The sequence below is a fragment of the Falco punctatus genome (assembly GCF_963210335.1).
Source record: "Falco punctatus genome assembly, chromosome: 20".
Lineage (NCBI taxonomy): Eukaryota > Metazoa > Chordata > Aves > Falconiformes > Falconidae > Falco > Falco punctatus.
Window position 1 is genome coordinate 5447962 of NC_137600.1, and position 22664 is coordinate 5470625.

At 61.5% G+C, this 22664-nt stretch overlaps 1 protein-coding gene across 2 annotated transcripts in view; it reads right to left on the bottom strand.

Moving 5' to 3' along the window:
* The window catches only part of FGFR1 (fibroblast growth factor receptor 1), a 29923-nt gene extending 13294 nt beyond the window's left edge, over positions 1–16629 (bottom strand). Inside the window, exons 1-2 of one of the 2 annotated variants that reach the window (XM_080370518.1) lie at positions 16379–16629; positions 9308–9516 (exon numbers count right to left, since the gene is read on the bottom strand). In XM_080370518.1, the coding sequence (XP_080226644.1) occupies positions 9308–9398 (91 nt within the window). In that variant the 5' untranslated portion in view covers positions 9399–9516; positions 16379–16629. The remainder of the gene's footprint in view (positions 1–9307; positions 9517–16378) is intronic. The other variant, XM_080370519.1, reaches the window with a different exon arrangement.
* Between the last annotated feature and the right edge of the window lie 6035 nt (positions 16630–22664).

A 22664-nucleotide genomic window follows, 5' to 3' on the forward strand; every position in this document is an offset into this window, starting at 1 on the left:
TGCTGCGGCAGCGAGGACCGGCTGCCCCAGTGAGCCCAGGGCAGGGGAGCCAGCGGCTGCAGAGCACAGGGGAGGCAGAGGCAGAGCACCCCAAGCAGCGCCAAGTGCTTCATTGCCACAGCAGGACCTGCTCAGTGGCGGGGCTGTTCAAACGCATTCTCACCCCCCTCGGTCTCTTAGGAAGCACTGCTCGGCCCAGAGGGAGCAAGCCATGGCAGGGGCTTTGAAACAGAGGAGAAAGGGGGCAACCTGAGCCAGCAGCGGCTGCTTGGGCAGGACCCAGCCTCTCCCAGGAGCATCCCAAAGCCCTGCTCGGCTCTGACACTGCACAGGGGTCTCAGGATCCCCAACACCATGAGCAGGCAGCCAGCAAAGCAGGCCAGGGTCCCCATGCCACCAGGACCCTCACCCTGGTTAGAGCGTTTCGGGGCAGGGACAGGAAGGGCAGGGGGACGAGGGGGCTGTGGCAGGACAGCAGGCAGGGGAGCGAGGGTCTGCGAGAGCAGCATCGCTGGGAAAGGTCAGCCCAGGGGAGCTCTGGTGAAACAGGTGCCGGCTGCAGCGCTGCCGTTCGCAGCAACCCCGGGCAGGGAGGACTGCAGCTGCTCCCCGATGCAACATTTGTGAGAGCAGCACAAAGATCCTTTCTCTCCATCCCGCTGCTATGTGATCTTGTCTCTCCTGGCCCTGGTCATGCAGATACAGCTCTGTCCTCTAGTGCTGCTCCCCACCCTCCGTGGTGGTGTGCAAATGGCTCTCCTGGTCCTGGGCTTGGTGCGGACAACTGGGTTTCAAACCACCTCTTCCAGTTTCGTGGCCCGAGGAAGGGTTCAGGCTGTTGCAGCTCCACAAGGTGCTGAGGCTCCCTGCGATGGTGCAGGGTGGATGCAGCGTGAGCATCATCCTAGGAACAAGGCCCACGGGCTGGTGTGTGCGGCTGTAGGTCCTGAGCCTGCACGGAGGAGCACGTGGCACCACTGCAAGCATCCCTCTCAGGGGCTAGAGCTGCTTGGCAGCATCCTGGAAGGAAGCACCGCATTCCCACTGCACCTCCGGGCTGGTGGCAGGCCAGCCTCAGGCAGGCTGAGGGCAAGAGCCGATGGTGCCATAGCGGCACAGCCAAGGCTCTCCACAGTGCAACTGCTCTGTATCAGAGGGGTCCACAGCAGGGGCTGGAAAATCCTCACAAACCCTGTGCAGGCAGCCCAGCAGAAACAATCTGGAAATGTCGAAACTTCAGCTGGTCTGTGGCTCAAGAGCCGCTCCCTGCCGAGGACTGAGGTGCACGGCAGGCACAGAGCCCACAGGCGCTGTACTCCAGTCACGGGGGCAAGAGCAAAGCCACAGGTCTCACTTGGGACCCAGGTGGCCCCCAGCGAGTGCGGCAATTTGCAGGACAGCAGCTAATCACAAATGCCCACAGCATTGGAGGGGCAGCCTCACTGCACCACTCATGTGCCTACTCTTGGTGCCCACTGAGCTGGACAAGTACACCCTCTTCTCCCCTCCTCTCCCCTGAACAGACATGGAGCAGCTCGTCCTGGGCCCATCAGCTGCCGAAAGCTGGCAGAGGGTCTCTGCCTGCACTAGACCCTTCTGGTCAACCCTTGTCCTGAGCTGCGCCAAGGCAGGCTGGCAGCGAGCCGTGCAGGGCTGGGGCCATCAGCAAGGCTCCGCTCCTCCCAGGACCCACCGCTGGCTCCCTGCTGCCAAAAATGAAAGCTCCGCTCTCCAGACACTCTCATTTACCGCATCATGATCTGCACTTCACTTTCCGGCCACTTTTCTTATCCTCGTACTATGAGAATCTTCATGGGAAAAATGTCTTTGAGCAGCTCCAGAGTTTCTGCTTTTTCTTTTGCTTAGCACTTGAAGGAAAACAGCATGCTGGGGTCAAATTCACTTTCTTCAGCTGCTAGAAGACCAAAGGCCAGGGCTCCAGTTCCACCAGTACAGGGCTACCAAGCGTTTTAATGTGGAAGGTGAAGCCTGGTGGGACTCCCTTAGGTGGTGGGGGAAGGGTCTTGCTTTTGCAATCCCATTTTCTCCCTGGCTTTCTCTCATAGCCTTGCAGGACGGGCACTTCGAGTAGCTCTGATTTGTTTTTCAAGTGATTAGTCACAGGCATCTTCCAATGCACACAATGCAGCAGTGATGTCCCGTCACCGTCTGTCTGAACACCGTGGGACTCAGTAACACAACGCCCTCCTGTGCACCCCGACCCCCTTCTCAAACAGCAAGGTCAGCGAGCGATGTAACAGCCATGAGAACACAAACCAGCAGAAACGCGGAGCTGCAGCCACAGCAGTATCTGCCCTTATCTTGGTCCCTCTACCTCGCCGTGCTCGGCTCTGCCCTCCCACACACACTGACAAACTTATTCCTTATTGAATAGATTAACCTGCAGAAGGTGACCAGAGCTGTCAAGGTCGTCCTCCCACTGCAAATGTCCCCTGATGTCCCTGCCGCCTGTCCCCAGCTGCCCGCATGCTGCCACACGAGGAGCCCTGTGCAGGTCTGGGGTCCTACAGAGCACAGTGGGTGCTGCTGGACCTGCGGGATCCCCCCCACACCACAACGGAACTGATGCTGGGCCAGGATCAGTTTTGGCCAGCGCAACACCACTGGGTCCAGGAGCTCGTACTGGTCACCTCCTCCCTGAGCCTGCCGCGGGGACTGCCACGGGCTCCTGCCCATCGGCTCGCCCAGGAGGGTCTGCAGGAAAACCTGCCTGCATTGGTGTGGGGAGCGAAGATCCTGCCTGCCCCTCTCAACTGGATCTGCAGGCTGGGGAAAAGGTGGCCTGGGGGTAAAAAAGGTCTTTGGAGGGAAGGAAAACTTCGAGCCACCTCAGTCTGGCACCAGGGAGGCAGCGTCCCGGTGTCCCATGGGCACAGCATCGCGTGGGTCCTCGGGCACCCTGAGGAAGTGCCACCGCTCCTTCATGCCATCGAGCCGCAGGCTCTGCCGTGCCAAGGAGCCTGGCCAGGCGGGCGCCCCAGGGGTCCACCGGCGTGTGGCCAGATCGCCTTTCAAAGGCAGCAGCCCCCTCTGCCAGCCCCTCCGAGTCAGAGGCTGTTTTGCATTAACAGCATGACCAGGGAGGCACTGAGGCGTCGAGTGTGATGGACGGGAGAGGGAAGGCAGAGGCCAAGGCAGGATCCTGCCCTTTGGTAACCCAAAGCACATCTCTGGCGCTCAGGGATAAGGTGGAAAACACAGCATGGTGGGAACGGCCTGAAAACGAATTCACAGGCTAATGAGCATATCCAGGTTAGCTCACCCTGCGGGCGGGAGCGGGGCCGGCCCACTTGGACGATGCTGCGGCGGGGCGGCCCTGGCACGCAGACAGTACGGTGGCTGCCGGGGCAGCCCTGCTGGCACCGGGGCAGCCCGGCTCACGCGGCAGCTGATGCACAGACGTCCCACTGGAAATGCAGCCTCTCTGCACACCCAGGGAGGGCGGCGGGGGGGCACCGGGAGCGCCACGGTCCTGGGCTGCCCCTTGCCTGGCAGCAGCCGGCGATGAGCCACCGCCGTGTTACCGGCGAGCCCTCCACGTATGTCAGTTAGGGTGAGCCCGTTTGATTGCTGCACTCCATCAGCCTGAAATGTCTCTTTCTCATGTTCTGCTCTTCTGTAACCTAAACCAAGGCACCAGGTGCAGCCCCTCCACAGAGCTGCCGGCCCGGCCGGCTGCTCCATCGAGGCGCGAGCAAGCCCCGAGCAGGCCACCTGAGCAAAAGCTTAATCAGCCAGACAAACGCTTGGCTCTCCTCCCCGGGCCCTTGCCTGCCCCTGCGCCACACAGCAAGGCTCTGGATGCTCCCAGCATCGCACAGCGCTTGGTGGGCGCTGGGCAATCCCTGGCATGGGTGGGATTCCCCACCCCAGGCAGGCTGCAGGGGTGCTCACAGCCCCCTTGGAGCAAAACAGGGCAAGAGTGAGGAGAGCCAACAAAATACCAGCAGCGCCTGCTGCTCGCCTGCCCGGAGAAAGCAGCAAAACACACATTAGGTCTGGCACATCTAAACTATCTGCTGTTCCCTTTTTAACTTAAACTCTTGAGGATGGGCAAGGCGAGGGCAGCTCCAGCCCAGCCAGATCACGCTTCTGCCTTCAAACGAGCCCAAAAAGTAGATGCACGCTGCAATGCCCGAGCAGCCCGCCATGGGTTTATTACTTTATTCCAGCTTTGAAATGGAACTGAAAGCAGAGCTGAGCCTAGCGAGCGCTGGCCAGATGGAGAGTGTCACCAAGTGCATTTAACTGTCACCGGCTCCCCTGGGGCTGGCCCCCGATGGGGACAGCAGGGCACAGGGACACGGGGCAGCAGCCCTGGGGAGGGGAGTGGCACAGATTAACCTTCACCCCCCAGTTCTGCCCGTGCGCCCCCAGCCGTGCCCGCACACAGCGGCACAGCCCCCCAGAGCGGTGCAGCCATGGGCCGTGCTGGCGATGGCGATGGCAATAAAGCGGCCAACAAAGCGGCGCGGGGACAATGCGGGCGGGGGGCGCGGGGCCGGGGCCGCCGGTTGCCCTGGAGACCCCAGCGGGGCTTTCCGAAGGTATTTCCTGAAGAAAAAGCACACACATGCCCGGCAGCCCCGCTAATCCCAACAGGAAGCGCTTACCGGGATGTGGGATTGGCTTCTTTCTTATTTAAAAAGCTCCTCGCCCTGCTGCCCCCCCCAGCTGGGGGGGGGGGGCGGGGGGATGCCCCGAGGGGAGATGCCCCGCGCAGCACCCTTGCATCCCTGCTGCTCACAGGGATCCAGCTGCACATCCCCAGCTCCCCTTCCCGGGGACAGGCTGCAGAGGGAGATGACAGTAGGCAAGCACCAGGGGCTCGGGGCACCCATGGCTCTTCCAGGGGGGCTCGGGGCACCCATGGCTCTTCCAGGGGGGCTCGGGGCACCCATGGCTCTTCCTGACCAAGCCAGCCTGGGAGGCAGTGGACTTCTTGCCACTCTCTGGGTCCCTGGATGCTTCCTCCGGCAGGGAGAGAGGGATTTATGTACTGCTCCAGGCGCTCCTGCTCTTCCTAGCCTGCACGTCGAATGAAGCAGCACTTAATTAACAGGCGCGTTGGTAGTTTGCAAAGCTGTCAGAATAAATCCACCCCTTCCCCCCCAGACACCCCCGGCCACGCTCAGAGCTCTGCAGCGGAGAGGAGCCCTTGGGGGCAGCAGCCTGGGGCACAGACACTGGCCCATCAGCTCTCCATAGGCATGGGACAGCCACGGGGGGGGGGGGGGGTCCTGCCCACCTCGGGGGGCACAAGCGAGCACCCCAACCTGCACACGTGCCTATGGCTTTTTGCAATAACCGCTGGCTTTGCCTGGGCCCTGGCTCACTGCCGATGCAGGCAGAGTTTGCGTTCCTCTCCCCACATCTCTCCCGGGCAGCCTGAGGCTATTGCACGTGGAGGGGGGAGCCAGCCAGCCAGCCCCCAGACACGTGGGGGGACCCCTGCACCCACCTGGTGTGGCTCTGCTCACCGTGGGGCAGCTCTGCAGCCCAGGCTCCAACAGAGCACTCCTGCTTTTCCCTAAGACTCATATTTCTCTTTTTCCTCCTCAATTAAGGGCTGGAGTGACAGCATCCGAGTGGAAAGGCGGGAGACAGGGAACAATGCCTGCTCGACAGCCTGGGAGGGGAAGGCAGCGGCGTGATGCCCCAGAAGACACGACGATGCCCTGGGGAACAAGTGTCTGCGGCAACTAGTGTCTGGGGAAGAGGAGGGCTCGGAGGTGTGTGTGGGGGCTGCTCCCCCCCCCCCCCCCGCCCCCTCCCCCAAGGGCCAGTAACGATCCTGGGCTGCTGCCATCAACAGCAAAAGTGCAGGAGACTTCACGGCTTGGCAGAGATCTCCAAGCTGCTTGCACGGATTCAGCAAGGAGTGGGCTACTCCAAAACTGATACCCTGGGGCTCCCTGTGCAAGGGGTGGCGAGACACCAAGAGCTGCAAAAACGAGGTGGGGGGGAGTTGGACAGCAGGGAAATGGGGAGGGGGTTACAAAGCCGAGGGCCAGCAGCCCACCCGGTCAGCAGCGGGGACAAGCCAAGGAGCCTTGCTGTGCCACCTCTGGGGATGCTGTGGCTGCCCACAGTGCGTGCCAGGCTACAGCTGTGCCAAACAGCCCCAGAAAACATCCTTGCTGCTGGGGGTGGGGGGTGCACATTACAGCCCCCGCTTCACATGCAACGTTCCTGCCAGCCCCGAGTGGGTTTTGGGGAGCAGCGGTGGTGGAGCACAGCCTCACACTCACAGAGATCCCCGGAGCTGCCCGGGCTGAGCATGCTCCCAGCCCTGGAGCTCTGGCTCCTGTAGGGTCCGCAGCGAGACCCCCTGGCTGAGCCAGGCACGACAAAGCCCTGGGAGCCAGGGCCCCCGCTGGCCCTGCAGATGGGCCGGGGGGGGGGTTAAGCCTGTGGCCAGCTGGGCGGCCGGCGGCACTGGGAAATGGGGCAGCCCCCCGCCCCAATGGGCCACACGGGGAGGGGTCTTCAGCCCTGGGCTCCTCTGCCAAAGCCCCCTGCTCCAGAGGGCAGATGCATCTGCTGGGAAAGTATCTGCTGCACTGGGGCAGCTGTGGGGGCTCAGTGCACCCCAAAACGAGCTGCCCAAGGCAGGACCCCCCTCCCCAGGAGACGGCAGCGCCCAGCTCCCCAGGAAAACCTGCTCAGCCGGGATGAGGCAGACCCTGAGTGGTGGAAATGCCTGAACAGTGGCGAGGACAATAGCAGACAAGGAGGGAGGAAAAAAATCCCCTCGGCAATTTTCTGCAGGTTTCTATTTAACCTGAAGACAAAGACCGGCTTTGTGAGGGAGGGAGATGGAGGTTGCTCATGGAAATTTCTTGGCTTTTCCCCTTAACTAGGGGCTTTTTTACCACCTCCAAATTTAGGTAACTATAAAATGCAGTAAGTGCCCGTTAATATTTTATTTGCTGCAGATTTTTCAGTAACAGGAGCGATCCCCTGACAAAGGCAGAGTTCCCAAGCCCCCTCCCCATGCCACGAGGAGAGGCGGGCCAGCGGCTGAAAATCCCCCTTCGCAGTGAGGCAGGGGCCGCTGGCCGGGCGCGGGGGATTACTCGCTCCCTGAGAAGGGAGCTTAGCTGCCTCAGAACCGGGAGTAAACTGAAACCCCATAAACATCCAGAACAAAGTCCGGGAAAGCTGCTGCCTCCGCCACGGAGGGGACCCGAGAGCGGCCACCGCAGCCCCAGCCGGCACGGTGATGCTGGCCCTGGTGAGGGGGAACGACAGCGAGCCTGGCCCCGGGGGGATGATGCCCCACAGCTGAGCCCCCATGAGCACCTTGCCGGACCCCAAACTCCCCCGGGGTGGATCCGGAGTCCACCCTGGCAGGTGACCTACAAGGTGCTGGCGGATGGCTGCGGGTGCTGGTCGAGGACCGGCTCTTCCCATCCCGCACGTCCTGCTGCGAACATTTTGTTCCCACCAGCCAGCTCCGGAGCCAAGGGACGACTCTGCCCCAGCCAGGCTCCTGCTGTGGCACTAATTGGGCTGCCCTGGTGAGAACCGTGTCGGGAAACGCTTCCAGAGGTTATTGTTAGCCCTGGCATGAGGCTGGCGAGGAACCAGCTCCCTCCTCTCCACCCTCTCCTCCTCCACCCCCGCCGCCTGGCACTGCTCCCCAAACCCTCCGGGGGCTGCAGGGCTCCTTAAGCACCCCAAAACCCACCTCTTCCCTGACCAGCCCTCAGCCTGAACACCCCGACAGCTTTCCCAACGCCATGGCTGCCAGCGCCGCTCTCCCGGCAGCATGAGAGCCATCCGTACCCCAAACGCTGCCAGGAAAGCTCTTCCAGGAAGAGCAATCTCCTGAGAAAAACATGTTTACCGCTGCCAACTGCGTTATTTACAGAAGTGGGGAGTAAGCACGCCAACGGAAAAATCTCGGAGATGGTCCCCGTGAGCGATGCTCTGCCCAGGCTCCTCTCTGGAGCCTGCGCTCCCCAGGGACCACACGCAGCTCCAGCTATCTCATGGGATCTCCCTGTGACCAGGGCACTCGTGGCTCAGACCAGAAGCAGCGACCCCGGCCCCCCGGCACGCTTCCAGCCCGGATCACCCTGTCGTCACCCACCGAGGTCGGCGTGGGGACCCCAGCTGCATCATGGTTTGCTCGCTGGTGCCAGCTGCCCCCCCAGATCCTGAGCCGTGACGGGACCGCAGCATGGGGAGTGCGGCTGGTCACCGGGGCACCGCGCCGTGCCACGCCGGCAGCACCAGCAATCGGCCTCTCAGAGTTTTGGTGGGAGCACGAGAGAAGGGGGAGCAGCGAGCCTTAGAAAGAAAAGCAGTACCCCACAGACCAGACATTCTTGGGTAATTAAAACCAAAAGGCAGTAAGTCAGGAGTCCTGTGCGGCGCTGCCTGGTCTGTTTATTCTCTGCCTCACCGAGGGGAAGGCCAAGGCTTTGAAATGCTAGAGCGGTGCTTTCTGTTGGGGCCAGCTGTCCCCAGGGCCAGGTGACCCACTCAGAACATCCACTGCATCTCAGGGTGCCACCACGCTCCAGAGCTGTGCAGGGCTGCAGCAGCACACCCCCCGCCTGCCCGTTGCAGGCCACAAGCCCTTGCAAGTTTTTTTGGGAAAAGCAGGGATGAAAAGCAAGGGGGATGCCCTGGTCCGTGCTCTCCAGCCCCAGTGGTGCAGTGATCAGGGCTGCAGGAACCACCTGAGCCAGCCCTGGCTTCAAACCCAGCACCGTGGGCATTCCCCAGTTTGGTTTTCCATATGCCCCTTGGTTTTCCCTGGGGGTCTCTGTGGGGCATACTCATCCCATGCACTGCCAGCTGGCAAAACCTGCACTGGTACCCTGCACCCAAATCCCCATCCCCACCTGCCGAGCCCAGGATCACCCCAGTGTCAAGCAGGGGTGGGAGAAGGCTTCACGCACATCTCAGGCTGCAGATGGAAGCAAGTGCCACAACACACAACGACCCCCCGCCCGGGACGCAACCCCCAGGCTTCTCCACACCAACAGTTTGCCGCAATTTCCCTCGCGTTTAAAACTTGCACAGGCAACACCGGAGCCACGCACACACTTTCTGTGCCCACACGAACTGCTCTCAGCAGACAACACGCGCCACGTCCCCACCGCCAGCCCCCAGGCAGCTGAGCTGAGCCCCGTGCTGCTGCTGGGGGACGTGCCCGTGCCCCCGCCGCAGCCCCTGCCACAAGAGAGACCAGCTGTCTTGTATCGCCGTTAGATAGACGTGAGGGGACAAGGGAGCCGGGCGCTCCCCGGTGTGGTGGTTTGTGTCTTACCTTGGTCGGGCAGGGTGGGGGCCGGCCTGGCAGCTGAGAGCGTGGCTGTGACCAGCACAGCCCAAAGGATGAGGCACCGCCAGGTAAACATCCCACTGCTGCGGCTACTGCTTGGCAACTGGGCTCCGCAACTCCCACTCCATGGGGACCCCGGGCTGGCCCCGGGCGGGCGCGGGGGGGGTCTCCGCCGGGCCGTCAGCCCCTCTGAGCTGCCAAGGAGGAAAGAAGAGTCAGAGCAGGGCAAGATGCACCCCCGCCATCCAGCCCCCTCCAGCTCCGTGCGTTGGATGTGCTCGCCATGGCAGGCGATGCTCCTCGAGCATCCAGCCTGGGCGGCGAGATGTCCCTGGACCCACGGTGGCAGGTCCCCACCCATGGACCCCTCCACAGCCTGAAGCGACCCAGCACTGATTGGCAGGGTTACGTTTTCCTGCATAAAAGCGCTGATGTGTCGAGAGAAAAACTGCTGGCGAAGCAGAATCAAATGCAGCAAAATTTCCCAGAATGGTCAGAGAAATTTTCAATCACCAGTTGAAGAAAGGGAGATTTCTGCTCTCGCCTTCCTGCACCTAGTTTGTGCTGAAAATAGGAACTCCCACACTGACCAAAAGGCTGCAAAATTTTTGAAACAAACTCCCCCTTGGCCCAAGCCAGGTCATCACGGTGCGGCAACTCCCAGAAGTTTCTTAGCTTTCTTTATCTTTGCTCAGATGAAAAACAATCTCCAAATCTTGACAAGTTCTGTGGGACAGGAGAAATGTTTCTGTTGGGCTCCGAAAGGCTGCCTCTCCCCTGTGCGAGCATACCTGCCACCAAACGCCCTCCTGCCTCTCTCCCTTGTTTCCAGATCTTCTGCCCCAAATGCCCCAGGCAGTGCAGGACCCGGCCCAGGACCCCCAGGTGCTCCAGGACCACCAGCACCTTGCTCCACTGTGGCTGACCCACGGCTTCACGGTGGCAAATCCCACGTATCCAGACCAAAACTTGATGTCCATGTCACTGTGCAACCCTAAGCAGGGCAGATCCTGCTGCAAACCCCCCTCCCCTCCTCTCCCTACAGAATCTATAGGGCATGCACACAGCCACCCCTTACGGAAACGCCTTCCCGGAGCTGAAGGGGTTAGCCAGCGCCGCGCTCCGGAGCAGCAGATCTCTTTCCACTGACAGCTGGTTTCAGTGTGGCTGTTTGGGGAGAAATCCCCCAGCTTCCACGGCCAATACTGCAATTCGCTCTGTTCCTGCCAGCTCTCACGCTGGGCTCTCTAGCCCGCCCACCCCCTCGGGTCCCCAGCCCCTTCCCCTGCCAGGGACACCGTTCTGTGTGGGGAGGCATCAGAGCCGGGTTCTGGTACAGGGAAACCCAGCGGAGCCTGGTTCCAGCCCAGGGTGCCCCAGGGATGTGCCCTCATCCCTCCTTCCCGCCACACTAGGAGCATGGAGCTCTGCCAAAACACGTTTCAAGGGGGACACTGGAGCCAAAGCCCAAGCCCAGACGCCCCTGGCCAACTGCTCCCAGCAGCGTGGATGCGAGCAAACCCCTGCGCTCCACCCCCGCGGCACATCTGCGGCTCCGCAGAAGCCTGGGATGGAGGTCCTGACACTGGCCATCGTTAATTGTCCCACTGGGCTTTGCCGAAGAGCTCGCCGGCAAGATCCCTGCCCAGTTAATTGCACAACATAAGCACGGCCATGCTGGTCCAGCCAGGGTGCTGCTGGCAGTGGATGCTCTGGAAGAATTGCAAGGACCAGGGTGTGGGCAGGATGATACCATCTCCAAAACCCTCCTCCAGGCTCCGGGAGCCAGAGGCCGGAGCACCTCCCCAGACTGCAGCTGGACCCCCGTGCCCTGTAGCCCTTGCCGAGCACCCTGAGCTCACCGGGTCCCTCTCCCACCCAAGTAGTGCTCCCCAAAGCTGCACGCTAAGCCATTCCCAACCTGCTGTGTGAACAAGAGCTTCCTTTTGCCATAAGGCATCTGCCTAAAGTACGTGTTCTTAAAAACAGTGAGTAATAGTTGTAGTGAGTAATAAGCTGCTACTCATCCTCCCCACGCACTCGGTCCGCCGGAGCTCTGGCCACCGCCTCTCCCGTTCCAGCAAGCCCCTTCGCTCCCCTTGCCCGAAGCGCTGGTTTTGCCCCAGGGGTGGGCTGAGCAGCCACCAGTGCCAGCCCCAAAGTGTCCCCGTGTAACAGCGGGCACTGCCAGGGGAGCTCAGACCCCCTGAACAGCCTCCGCAGCCCAAGGAAACCCAGCCGGGGCGCAGGTCTGGGGGCTCCGGCTGCCTCCTCCCTGCCCCAACTGCTGCGGCTCTGGTCGGTGCTGGGGCATTTGGGATCCAAAATATTGACACAAGCAGTCGGGCCGGGAAAGGCGGCACCCAGCAAACACCGGTGTTATCTCCAAGCGCCAGCGCTCCCAGGCGCCAGGCAGCACGCTTTTAAATAGTTATTGAATGTTAACAATTTATCAGGGTTTGGAAGGGAGAGGTGGAATTCTTCGGGGGGGGGGGGGGGAGAAAAAAAAAGAAAAGTCTTTGGTATTTCTGGAAATTATTTTCTGTCTCTAAGTGGTTTTGTTTATCGACAGCACATGCTCCCCGGAACATGCCCTAATGCGGAGCGTCTGCGTGGGCCTCCGAGCCAGCCCGCCGAGGGGAGGGAGGGATGGAGGGATGGAGGGAGGGGAGCACAGCGCCTCCAGAAGCAGCAGTTCCTGAAAAATGAGTCAGTGCTGGCTCGGCACACAGCAAAGCCCTTCTCCAGATACACCTCGGAGCAGGCGCCTTCCAGCTGATTCAGGGGCTTGACAGCAGCATATTTCCATGGCGTATGGATCACTCGGCAGCAAAGAGCTGTCCCAAGTCTGGGAGAGTCCCTGGGAGGGAGAGGGAGGGATGGCTGCCAAGATCCAGAGAGAGTGCATGACCAATGCTCAGCTTCCCAGGGCAGAAAGGGAGGCAGCAGCAGCCATGGCTTTGTAGAAGGCAGACAGGTGCAGGACGGGGACGCATCCTGCACACGGGGGTCAAACCCAGCATCCTGCCTGCTCCCCCAGCCAGTCCCAGCAGCACCGGAGGAAATCCCGGTATTCAGAGAGGAGAGGATGCTGAAGGGAAGGGGCAGCACAGACCCTTCCCTCCTTTGCAGGGGAACGGGGATCCCCACGGCCCCTGCCCCCCCCCAGGGCTCCTCTGTACCTGCTCCGCAAAGAGGTGAGGAAGTGGGGAGAGCGCTCCTACCTGTGCAAACAACAGCATGGCTCTTCTCTGTGTTTATACAGCTTTTATATAAATCCCAACAGGAAACCGTTTGCTGGGGAGGACAGCAGTCTGAGCAGGGTGGGTCTCTGGCTGCTGCTGGGCACGGTCCCCGCTCCCCAGCACACTGCAATTTACTGCTCTGGGGTGGATTCAAACAACTAAAAATGGAAGCAGTAAGAGAGGAGCCAGGGCTAACTGCCCCTCAGAGACCTGTCTCTGAGACTGCAATTACAACTGGCCATTACACCCACGCAGCTATTTTGGAGCGGTGACGGACACCCCTGCACCCACCTGTGCACCCTCGCAGGGGCACAGGCTCCCTGCAAGCCCTTACATCGGGGATGATGCTCCCACACCACCTTTGCATGCCGGAACAGCCTTGTGCAACCTGTCTCCCCCGTTTTGCTCGGGGACCCCGAGGGCTGCATTTTCGCTGCTCCTGCACCAGTGAGTCACCCAGCTGAGCTGTCCCAGGGACTCAGCACAAGACCTTCCATGGACACTCAGGCAGAACGTTTCTGGGCTGAGTGTCGTGGGGAAGCCCCTTCCCGTCCCGTGGCTCATCCCCAGGAATGCATCCAAGGTGCCAAAAGCAGGAACCAGTGCCGGAGCAGGCTGCCCAGCCGAGGCAGCAAGGGTCAGAGCCCAGGCACACAGCCTGTGGCTTCCCGTGTTGCCGGAGAGCCCCTGCTCCGATCCGGGGTCCGTGTGCCGGGGCTGCCGGCGGTGATAGAAGGTAGCTGCCGTCGGCTGGCTCAGGGGTCTGGGGGGCTTTGGACCGGGGCAGCTTGGCCTCTGCCTCCCCCGCTGGAGCAGAGCTGGCCCCTGTGGCATCCACCACATCAGAGCAACCCAGAGGCAGGCGAGCGCCAGGGTGCCTCGGCGCCAGCGACCAGCCTGTTAATGCAGCAGGCAGAAAAACAATGGGGCAAGGCCAAATTCAACAGGGAGAAGAGTCTGAGCTCGGCTGCCAGGTCTGGAAGGCTTCAGGAGCCAGCAGTGGGGGGCTGTACCCAGCCCAGGGCCACACATCCCTCAGGGTGGAGAGGTGGTGACTGCCAGCGAGAGACCTTGCCTGGCACAGATGCCCTCCAAAATACAAAAAGGAGACTCAATTTTTCTTTGAGGCTCAACATAAGCAGCCTTCCAGATGCCCTTGGGAAAGAAGGGCACGCCAAAGGCAAAATTTTTGGGCGGCAGGGAGAAAAGCCTTTCCCTTGCCCAGCTCCTTGCCCCAGCCTGCAGCTCAGGTCAGGAACAGAGTATTTGCTGAAATAAAAAGCAAACACAACTGCAAATGTAACTATAGGGCAAAACTATAATGCTTAAAGCAGATGCATGCTTGGAAAAATAAATATCCAACTGTGCAGCATACATAGTGCATTAACCCTTGCCGGCTACGTGCGCTGCAGCCTGCCCTGAGGCCTTACAGCTACCAAGGGTATCTCCGGCACTGAGCTTGCTGCATGCTGCGGGCATCTAGCAGCAGGGGAGCCTGGCACGCGGGGCAGGAAGGATGGGGAAAGGACCACCCTCACCCACAGAGCTCTGTAAAACCAGTTCCATTTCAGAAGCGTCCTCAAATTCAGGGATCCCTACCAAAGGGCTTGATTTTCAGATCTACAGAGCATCTGTTGGTACCCAAAAGTCTCCACTAGGCTGGTACCACTGCCTGCTCTAGGACGGGACTGGTGGAGAACAGGGAGACTGGGATACAACCAGTCTACCATGCCTTGGAAGAGGCAGAGACCTGTTATCCAGCCTGGGAGGATGCTGGATGGGGTTTTCAACTATGTTCAGCTCCTCCAAGGGAAGCTGCCGGGAGGGGAAGGACACACACTTCCCCAGCAAACATTCTGGCACAGATTTGCTTGCATTTGCCTTTGTGCCCATAAGCAGAAGCTCCCAAACCAGGGAGAAAGCTGAATTACCGGGATGGGACAAGCACCTGCGACCCAGCCCCAGCATCACAGATCTCAAGTTGGAAGGGACCCATAAGGAACACCGAGAACTGCCTAGCACTAATCAAACACCAGCCCCACTCCCTGCTGACCTCAGACTCGGGGGCTTTGGGCTACAGCTGCCAGTTTGTACTGGCAGGGGGCCAAGGGGATCCAGTCTGTAGTGGGAAGAAGCCAGGAGATCCAGTTCATACTGGGATGTGGGCCAGTCAAGCAGCCCCTCCTAGCAGCCTTGGGGGGCCAGGGCATCAGGGGGAAACCATCTGGGGCTGGGAGCAACACAGCTCCTAGTTCAGTTCACGGTTTTAGGCAGATCAATAAACGGGGAGCTCCAGTTCACACTCGAAAGCAATGTGGGCCCCTTCCCAGCACAGCCGGGGCAGGCACCTCGCGCACAGCCAAGCCCTGAGCCGATGGATGTGCACGCAGGCTGCTTTTGCAACGGCGTCGCTCCTGCCTTCACCCCACCAGGGCTGGGACTATTTATTTTAATCCTCTCCGAGCAACACAACGAAAAGGCAACAGTGCATGCCAGCCACCACAGAGATTAAGGGAGGAAGTGCTCCTGTGTGGGGAAAATGGCTGCTAGCCAGAGCAGGGGTCCGCGGGCTCCACGCTCCCACAGCATCCCCGGGGCTGAGCAGGGCGGCTGCCCCCCCCCCGCACCCCCACCGGCACCCAGCTGGTCAGCACCCGGAGATGTCCAGCCAGAGCACATCACCGCCTCCGCCTGAACACAAATCCCCGTTTCGCTCTGGCTGGGACCCTGGCAGAGCAGCTGCCTCCAAGCCCATCTGTTTTATTAACGCAAGCAGTTGGGCGAACTGCACCGCTGAGGTTTAAACATTGACGGGAAGGAAGCTGCCCCGGCCAGCCGTGACACTCGCGGCACGGGGCAGTAACTCCACAGCTCGGGTCGAGAAGGGAATCGCCAGGCGGCTTCGTCGCTCCACGGTGTAGCCCGAACGCGCCTCACGCAAGGCCAGCTGGCTGCGAGGGCGGCTCACGGCCCCAACAACCCAACCAAAAAACCACAAACCGGGCAACCAGCAGCACCAGCCGAAAGCCACCCGGTGCCCAGGGCTGTACACCCCGGCGGGTCCCCGAGCATCGCTGCGCCGCCGCACTCCCCGCGCGCTCGCCACGCACAGGCGAGGGCGATTCCCAGAGACCCCCGAAGAGTTTGGGCAAAGGCAGCCCGGGGAGCCCCCTCCTCCCCGCCGCGGCTGGCAAACACAAAGGGAAACAGAAACCCGAGGACCGCGTTACGTGCTGGGGACCGCCGCACCGCCCCGGGACCCCCGACCTCAAACAAAACCAAACCCAGCTCCCCTTCCATCTTGTTCTGGAAGGCGCGAGGCTCCTCTTCGGAACTTTTCGGGAATAAGAGACCGGGCAGCAACTCGGCAAAGAGCCGCCAGCCCCGGGCCGGGGACCCCCGCCGCCAGGAGGGCTCTGGGGCCCCCGCCCGCCCCGGGAGCCTCCCAGCCCCGGCTCGGCCCCAGCGAGGGGCTCGGACCCGCCGCGTTTCAAAACTGCCGCCCGGACCCCTCCGCGGGGGCTGCAAACCGAGCCCCTCCAGTCGCGGGGGCTGCAAACCGGGACCCCCGCCACACGCAAGCGGACCTCCCCGGTGTCCGCGACCCCCCCCAGCTCCCGCAAACCGGACTCCCCCGCCCCGGTGCTTGCCAGCCGCCCCGCCACGGGCCACCGGCGCGCCCGGGGCTGGGGGGGGGCCAGGGGTGTCCGGCCGCGGCGGACCCTCGCGGGCCAGGGGCGGGCCCGGGTCGCGCCCCCGGAGCACAAAGCGATACGCCGCGGTGCCGGGCAGCCCCAGCGGCGGTACTCACCGGAGCCCCGCGGACGGCGGCGCGGCACGGTGCCCGCCGCTCCCGGGAACAATGGAGGGAGCCCCGGCCGGGGCGGGAGCGCAGCCCGGCCGCCGCCGCGCTCACAGCGGCCGCCCCATGGCGGGGCCGGCCCCGAGGTGGCGGCGGGAGGCGCTCCCGGAGGCGCGGCCGCCCCGACGGCCGCCGCTGCCGCTGCCCGCGCCGCCGCGTCCCCTCCGTGCGCCCGCCGCCGCCGGACTGAGCCGCTCCCGCACCGCCCCGCCGCCTGCCCCCGGCTCCGCCCCCGTCTTCCTCCCACCCTCCTCCTCCTCAGCGGCCTGATGGGGCTTGTAGTCGCCGCCGGGCCGGGCCGCCCCCCGGAGCCCCCGCGCTGGGCTCCCGGCAGCAGGGTCCCGGGGGTCCCCGCCAGGTTTTGCGGGGGGCTGTCCGGCCGTGCCGCTCGCCTCCGCGCCCTCGGTCGCACCGGCGGAGCCCCGGGCCCGGCGGGCAGTCGGGGGCGAGGGGCTCTCCTGCACCCCACCGTTTGCCCTCTGCGGGCAGCCCCTCGCCCGGCCCACCTGCAGAGCGAGGGGCTCCGGGGCACCCGCTCGCTGTGAGCAGGTGTCGAGAGGACTGCCAGACCCAAATCCTTCCCAGGAGCCGTCCAGGACCCACTGCCGCTGCGGTCCCTGCCCTGCTCAGCTGTGCACATCGGGCAACCTTCCACCGAGGTTTGGAGCAGGAGCATGGCAGCTCTAACATGGGGCACCCCAAAAACTCTCTGCGTGCATGGGCAGCACGGGCACCCTCTGCTCGGGACCATGCTGGGGCGCCAGGCTGGAGGGCAAGGTGGGATATTGCCACACCAGTGAACCCAGCCTGTGTTCCGCACCCTCCAGCATGGCAGCCCACCCCACGGAGCCCCAGTTCATGCAGCTCAGACGAGCTCCCCCAAAACTGGGCTGGCGCAGGGTAACAGGGATGGTAGAGGGCGGTTCAGCCTCCGTCAGGGAGCACAAGTATGGGAGCAGCCCCAAGTCAGACTCTAAGTCAGGGCATCCCAGGATGAAGACATCTCCGGCTGGCAGTGAAAGACCTGCGCGAGGCAATGTGCAAGTGATTAAGTTATAACAGGGAAGAGGACAGGCTGAATTAGCCCTGTCAATCACCAGAGCTATATTTGAACCAAATGCTGGGCATCCGTCTCCAGGAGCAGCCTCTTGCTGGTTCAGGCAACTGTTCAGCTCGCCATGCCAAGACCCAATGGATATTTTCTTTCCAGGACAACAGATGTGTGAACAGGGAGAAGGGGGGAAGGTAACACACCTGCTGGGATGCTGTTCTCCCAGCAAGCCAAACATGGGGAATGTTTCGATGACAGCAGGGCAGCAGAGCCGACCCCAGCCCCCTGCAAGCACGCCTCACCCCATGCACCTTTAGGGCATCCTAGGCAGCCGCTCGTCCCCAGGCCTGCTTTCCTCTCCCCTCCTCACCCAGCAGCCGAGAGCCAGGCCGCTGTGGGCTGGCAAGGCTGCTGGGCACCCACACAAGCTGGGGGGAGCTTCCCTGCACAGCAGCTCCTGGCCCTGCTCTTCTCCAGAGCAGCTGTGCCTCCCCTGGGTTTCTGTCCCAGGCTTAGTAATTTTGGCCCCAAAATGGACCCTATGGGATTGCAGCATAGCACCTCGCGATGGAAAGGGGACGGGCTTGCACCTCTGCAGCTGCTGTTCCTTGGGGACAGTTTTCTGCTTGGCTGCATCAACAGGACACAAGTCCTTGGGCCTTTATAAGTAAAGGTGTTGTCTGAAAATGGGGGGAACCATCCCCTGCTCCTGGGAGATTTGAGAATTTGGCTGCATCCCTGACCTCAGCATCACATCAGGGCTCAGTGCAGGAGCGACCATGAGCTGTCACCATCTGGTAACATAAGCAGAGCATGGGCAGGTTCCCCAGGACAGACGGGGGGACAAACGCTCCCCCAGAGCCGGTGAGGTACTGCCAAGGGCCGTGGCTGAGACTGAGGAGCAACAGGGCCCCACAGACTGAGCTGGAGCTCACTGCCTGGTTGTACTTGCAGGGATGGGCAGGGGGCTGGGGGACTGTGCCGCGGCAGCATCAGACAGCACCAGCCCCGGCCAGCCTGTGGCCTTTCTCCTGGACCCGGGGGGGGGTGATGTGCTGGGTTCTTATGCACATGCATTTTCATCGGTGATGCAATGTTGAGGCAACGCAGATGCTAATTTCACATTAACCTGGGCTTGTTTCAGTTTAACTGCAGTTAATCAAGAACAGGATTAAGATAAACTTAAAGTAGGTCTCAGTTACCACAACAGCTGAAGAACATACGGTGTGTCAGGCAAATCCCTGCCGCAGCCCGTGAGCACCAGCCGGTGGGGAGCAGCATCAATCGCTCAGGTTCAGCTTCCGTGCTGCTGGGTACCACCATGGAAACTGGAGCACTCTGAGCTTTGTGCTGGCTTGGTAAATCCCACCTCAAACCCTGTGGGCAGCAGGGCTGGGGCAGCTCGCTCCCATGGGAATGCTGTGTCTGGGCCAGGGCGAGGAAGCCGGAGGAGGCCATGCCATCAGGCTGGCAAGGAAAAGGTACCTGGGTGCCTGCCCAAGCCTGACAGGGCTGTCCCACCGCTGCTCTCTGGTCACACCACTGCCTCCTCCAAAGAGCCCTGCAATTCCCCGGGCTGAGCTCCCTTCCAGCACTGCTGATGGGTATTGCTCCTGTTGTGGGAGCTGCAGGTTCTTAATTAAAAAGTAATCCTTTCTGCCTGGAAGAGTGAGCCAGCTGCTGCTGAAAGAGAGGAGGCAGTAAGGCTGATGGCAGGCTGGCACAGGTACCATGGGGAGATGTTTCCTCTGCATCTCGGGGTGGTTGGTGTGCAGCCGTGGTCCAGACCCTGCCTCCATGTGTGGTCATGCCCCGGGCTGGCGTCTGCATTGGGTCATCCACCTCCTTGGGAGAGCGTTGGGGAGGTGGCTGGGAAGAGGGGGGGCATACTGCAGAGCTGCCCTGATGCAGAAAGGAGCCAGAGAAAGAGAGAAGCAGGTACATCCCCTACACGTGCACACGTATAGACCCTGCAGGCTCAGCGCTGCCAGGCTGCCCACCTCCGCTCGCCAACCTTGTCTCTGCCACCCCCCTTTGCACACCAGCTCCTGGCTGCCACACTGAGAAGTGGCAAAACCCACCACAGGGCAAATCCACACCATCCTTGCAGCTGGGCACGGGAGCCGCGGCAGTGATGCCGATGGGCACTGGCACAGCCGCTGGAGCGGGGCTGGGGGAGCAGCCTGTCCTCCCCCGCCTGCCCAGGCAGGTTTCCCTGCATCCAGAGTGGTTCTAGTGGGAACCAGAGTGTGAAGAGGGGGCACAGAAAGGGCTGAGCTGGAGGAGGAGAGTCCCAGCACAATAGAGCAGCTCCCCCCTGACCTTGCATTCCCAGTTAAAGGTCTGCAGCTCTCCCCTCCTCCCCACTACAAAGGGGCTCTTTTCAGTCCCTAATTCTGCATTTGGAAAACAAAAGCAGATGCATCTAGTTTAGGTTTGGAGAGGGGGAGGCAAGAGCAAATGCTGAAGAACAAAGAGCTTTCCCTGACAGATCTGACTGACAAAGACTTTGTCAGCTCCATCTCTCCCTGAAAAGGCCGGAGCACATCAGGGTGCGGGGCTCCTTGCAGGCAGCTGGCTGGCTTGTGGCTTCGAGCCTGTGTGAGAAAGGCAGAGCACACATGTGCGCGGGCGCTGCTCCCCGCGGGACGCACACCAGCCCCGCCGTGGTGAGTGCCGGGTGTGCACAAGTGTGTGCGCACATTCACGGCTGTGCCATGGGATGCAGCCTGGCCCTGGGGCTCAGGTAGGACACCCATATCTGTCCCCCCGGCACCGAGGGCAGGCTGTGCCTGTGCCGCGCTCCTTCCTCATCCCCAAGGCACAGCCACTGCCTTTGCCCTGCTCTCCCCTCCCAGCTGGGCAGCAGGGTTTGCTCAGAGATCTGCAGAGACTTCCAGGTGCGTTGTCTGACCTTGGCAAACTGCTTCCCATCAGCTGGAACATCTGAGTCACGGAGAGCGACTCAGCACGCTGCCACAAGGCCAGCAGCTCGCCAGCTGGGATGCATGGATGTGGTTTGCACATGCCACCTCAGAGAGAAGTCGAGCCCCTCTCAAGAGCCAGTGGCCAGCCAGGCCACCCTGCCACTGGCCAGCGGGACCCTGCAGGGAGCTCTCAAAACACTATCTTTCCCAGGGAAACGTGACACATGAAAATGAGCAACACCAGGGATCAAGCATCAGCTCCCAGGCATGATTTGGAAGCAAAGTGCTGCCTTTTACAGGAAGCCCCCACTCCCACCTCTCTGCCCCAACTCCATAAAACATCATTAGTGGCTCTGGCTGCAGCTATGGGTGCTGCTGGCACTCAGCTGGACTTCAGCTGCCCAGTGAGGCTGGGTCGGCGCCCCTGGCAGCATCGCTCAGCCGCACGCATCCCCGGCCAGCCCGTACCACACGTGCCCCGGAGCCGCAGCTCTGCGATGCCGCTGTGCCAGGGTAAAGCCTTGTGCAGGCTGGCTCCCCAGCACCCTCCTTGCTCAGTGGTTCCTGGGCTATCAGCATTGACCCAAACCGGCTTTTTCCTTCCTTGGTGGGATCTCAACAGCACTAATATCCCCTTGTCCTCTGCTACTTGGCTGCCCTTCCGATGGCGGTGAAGGGAAACGCATCCTTCAGAAGCCCCTGCCTGCTGAGCTGCCCAAGCACCATCTCCCTCGGGGAGGAGGTGACCAGCTCCAGCACCAGAGGTGCTTAGAGCACCCACAGTCACACTGGGCTCTGCCAACTGACGTGGCATGTAGGAGATCTCACAAGCTGAGCCAGGGAGAGCAAAACACCAAAGCCATCCTGCCTTGCCTTCAAAGGGCACAGGCCCAGGATTTTTTTGCCACTTCCCTGACGTTGGTGCGGTATCTCATTTTAAAGCACAGCTGATAAGAGCTTTCTGCCCCTGCCCACCACATGCCCTCACAGGGCAGAGCCAGGACAGACAGGGCTGAGAGTCCTGGCCAGCCGGGTCCACCACAGAGCCTCCCCTCCACTCGGGGCAGGGCAGCTCCTCCTGTCCCCCGCATCGAGCTGCTCCAGAGCCACTGCGCACCCAGAAACCGGTGCTGGGAGCTGGGAAGGGTCCAGCCCCTCCGGCCAGGGCAGCAAGCTCTGCTACCCTGCAATTGTCAAATACCAAGAAGCTCATTAAGACATCACATGATATTTTATTGTCTGCAGACAACAATTGGGGCAGACAGTTGAACAGCAGTGTTTGCAGCCAGGCAAGCAGTTAGGCACATCCCCAGTCTGGTGGCCCTTCAGGACAGGGTCCCATTGCCACTCAGGGCTCCCCCAGGGCTGCCTGGAGCAGGGGGAGAGGGGAGGTGTGGATGAGGGATGCTCAGGGTCCTGTATCCCCTTGGGCGCTCCTGGCACAAAGCTGCAGCCTTCCCCATGCTGTTCTTCTGCCAGAGCCACCAGATGAAGGACCAAACCATCCATCTGAGGAGCCCATTGCCCGAGAGAAACCTGCTGGGTTCGGTGCGTGCAGCCTGGTCTCATCACCGGGGAAGCCCCCTGGGCAGCTCCGGCAGTAACTCACTGCGGCACAGCCCATCACAGGGGACCTGCAGCCTTGTCTGCCTTCAGCCCAAGGGGGAGGCTATTCAGTTTGCTCGGAGGTGAGCAGCATGCCTTCGTAAGCACGACATGGATCACCCATCTGCGAGGACGATTATTCACTGCAGTGTATCTCCTGTACCAGGCGGGCTTGACTTCTGGCCCCCAATTGATTTGCAGAGGGAAATTAATTATGTTTGCTTGACATTGCCCTTCTTGCACTGAAGCTGAGCTGCTGTATGAATGTCACACTGTTCCAGCCAGGCTCTCTTGCAGGGCTCTGATGTTTAATAAGCTGCCCCAGGGGACATCCACCACTTCCCATTATCTGCACTGGTCCCGAGGCTGCTCAGGCTCCAGGGAAACACTCACACACCCAGGCATGCTCTGAGGCTTGGAGACGGGGTGGCTCAACCCCGGGTTCTCTCCCTGTGAGGGGGAAAAGGGAACGGGCTGCTAAGCTGTCCTGGTGACGCGAGATCCTGGTATCCTGAGGGCTGCCCAGGACAGCCACTCTCTCAAGAGCCGGGGCAGGGACAGGGCACTGCCTGTCCCTTTGGCTCTCCACCCTGAGAAAGTCTCCTGCTATCTTTGGATCAGGCCCAAAAGATCTCCAGGGGTAGATGGAGGT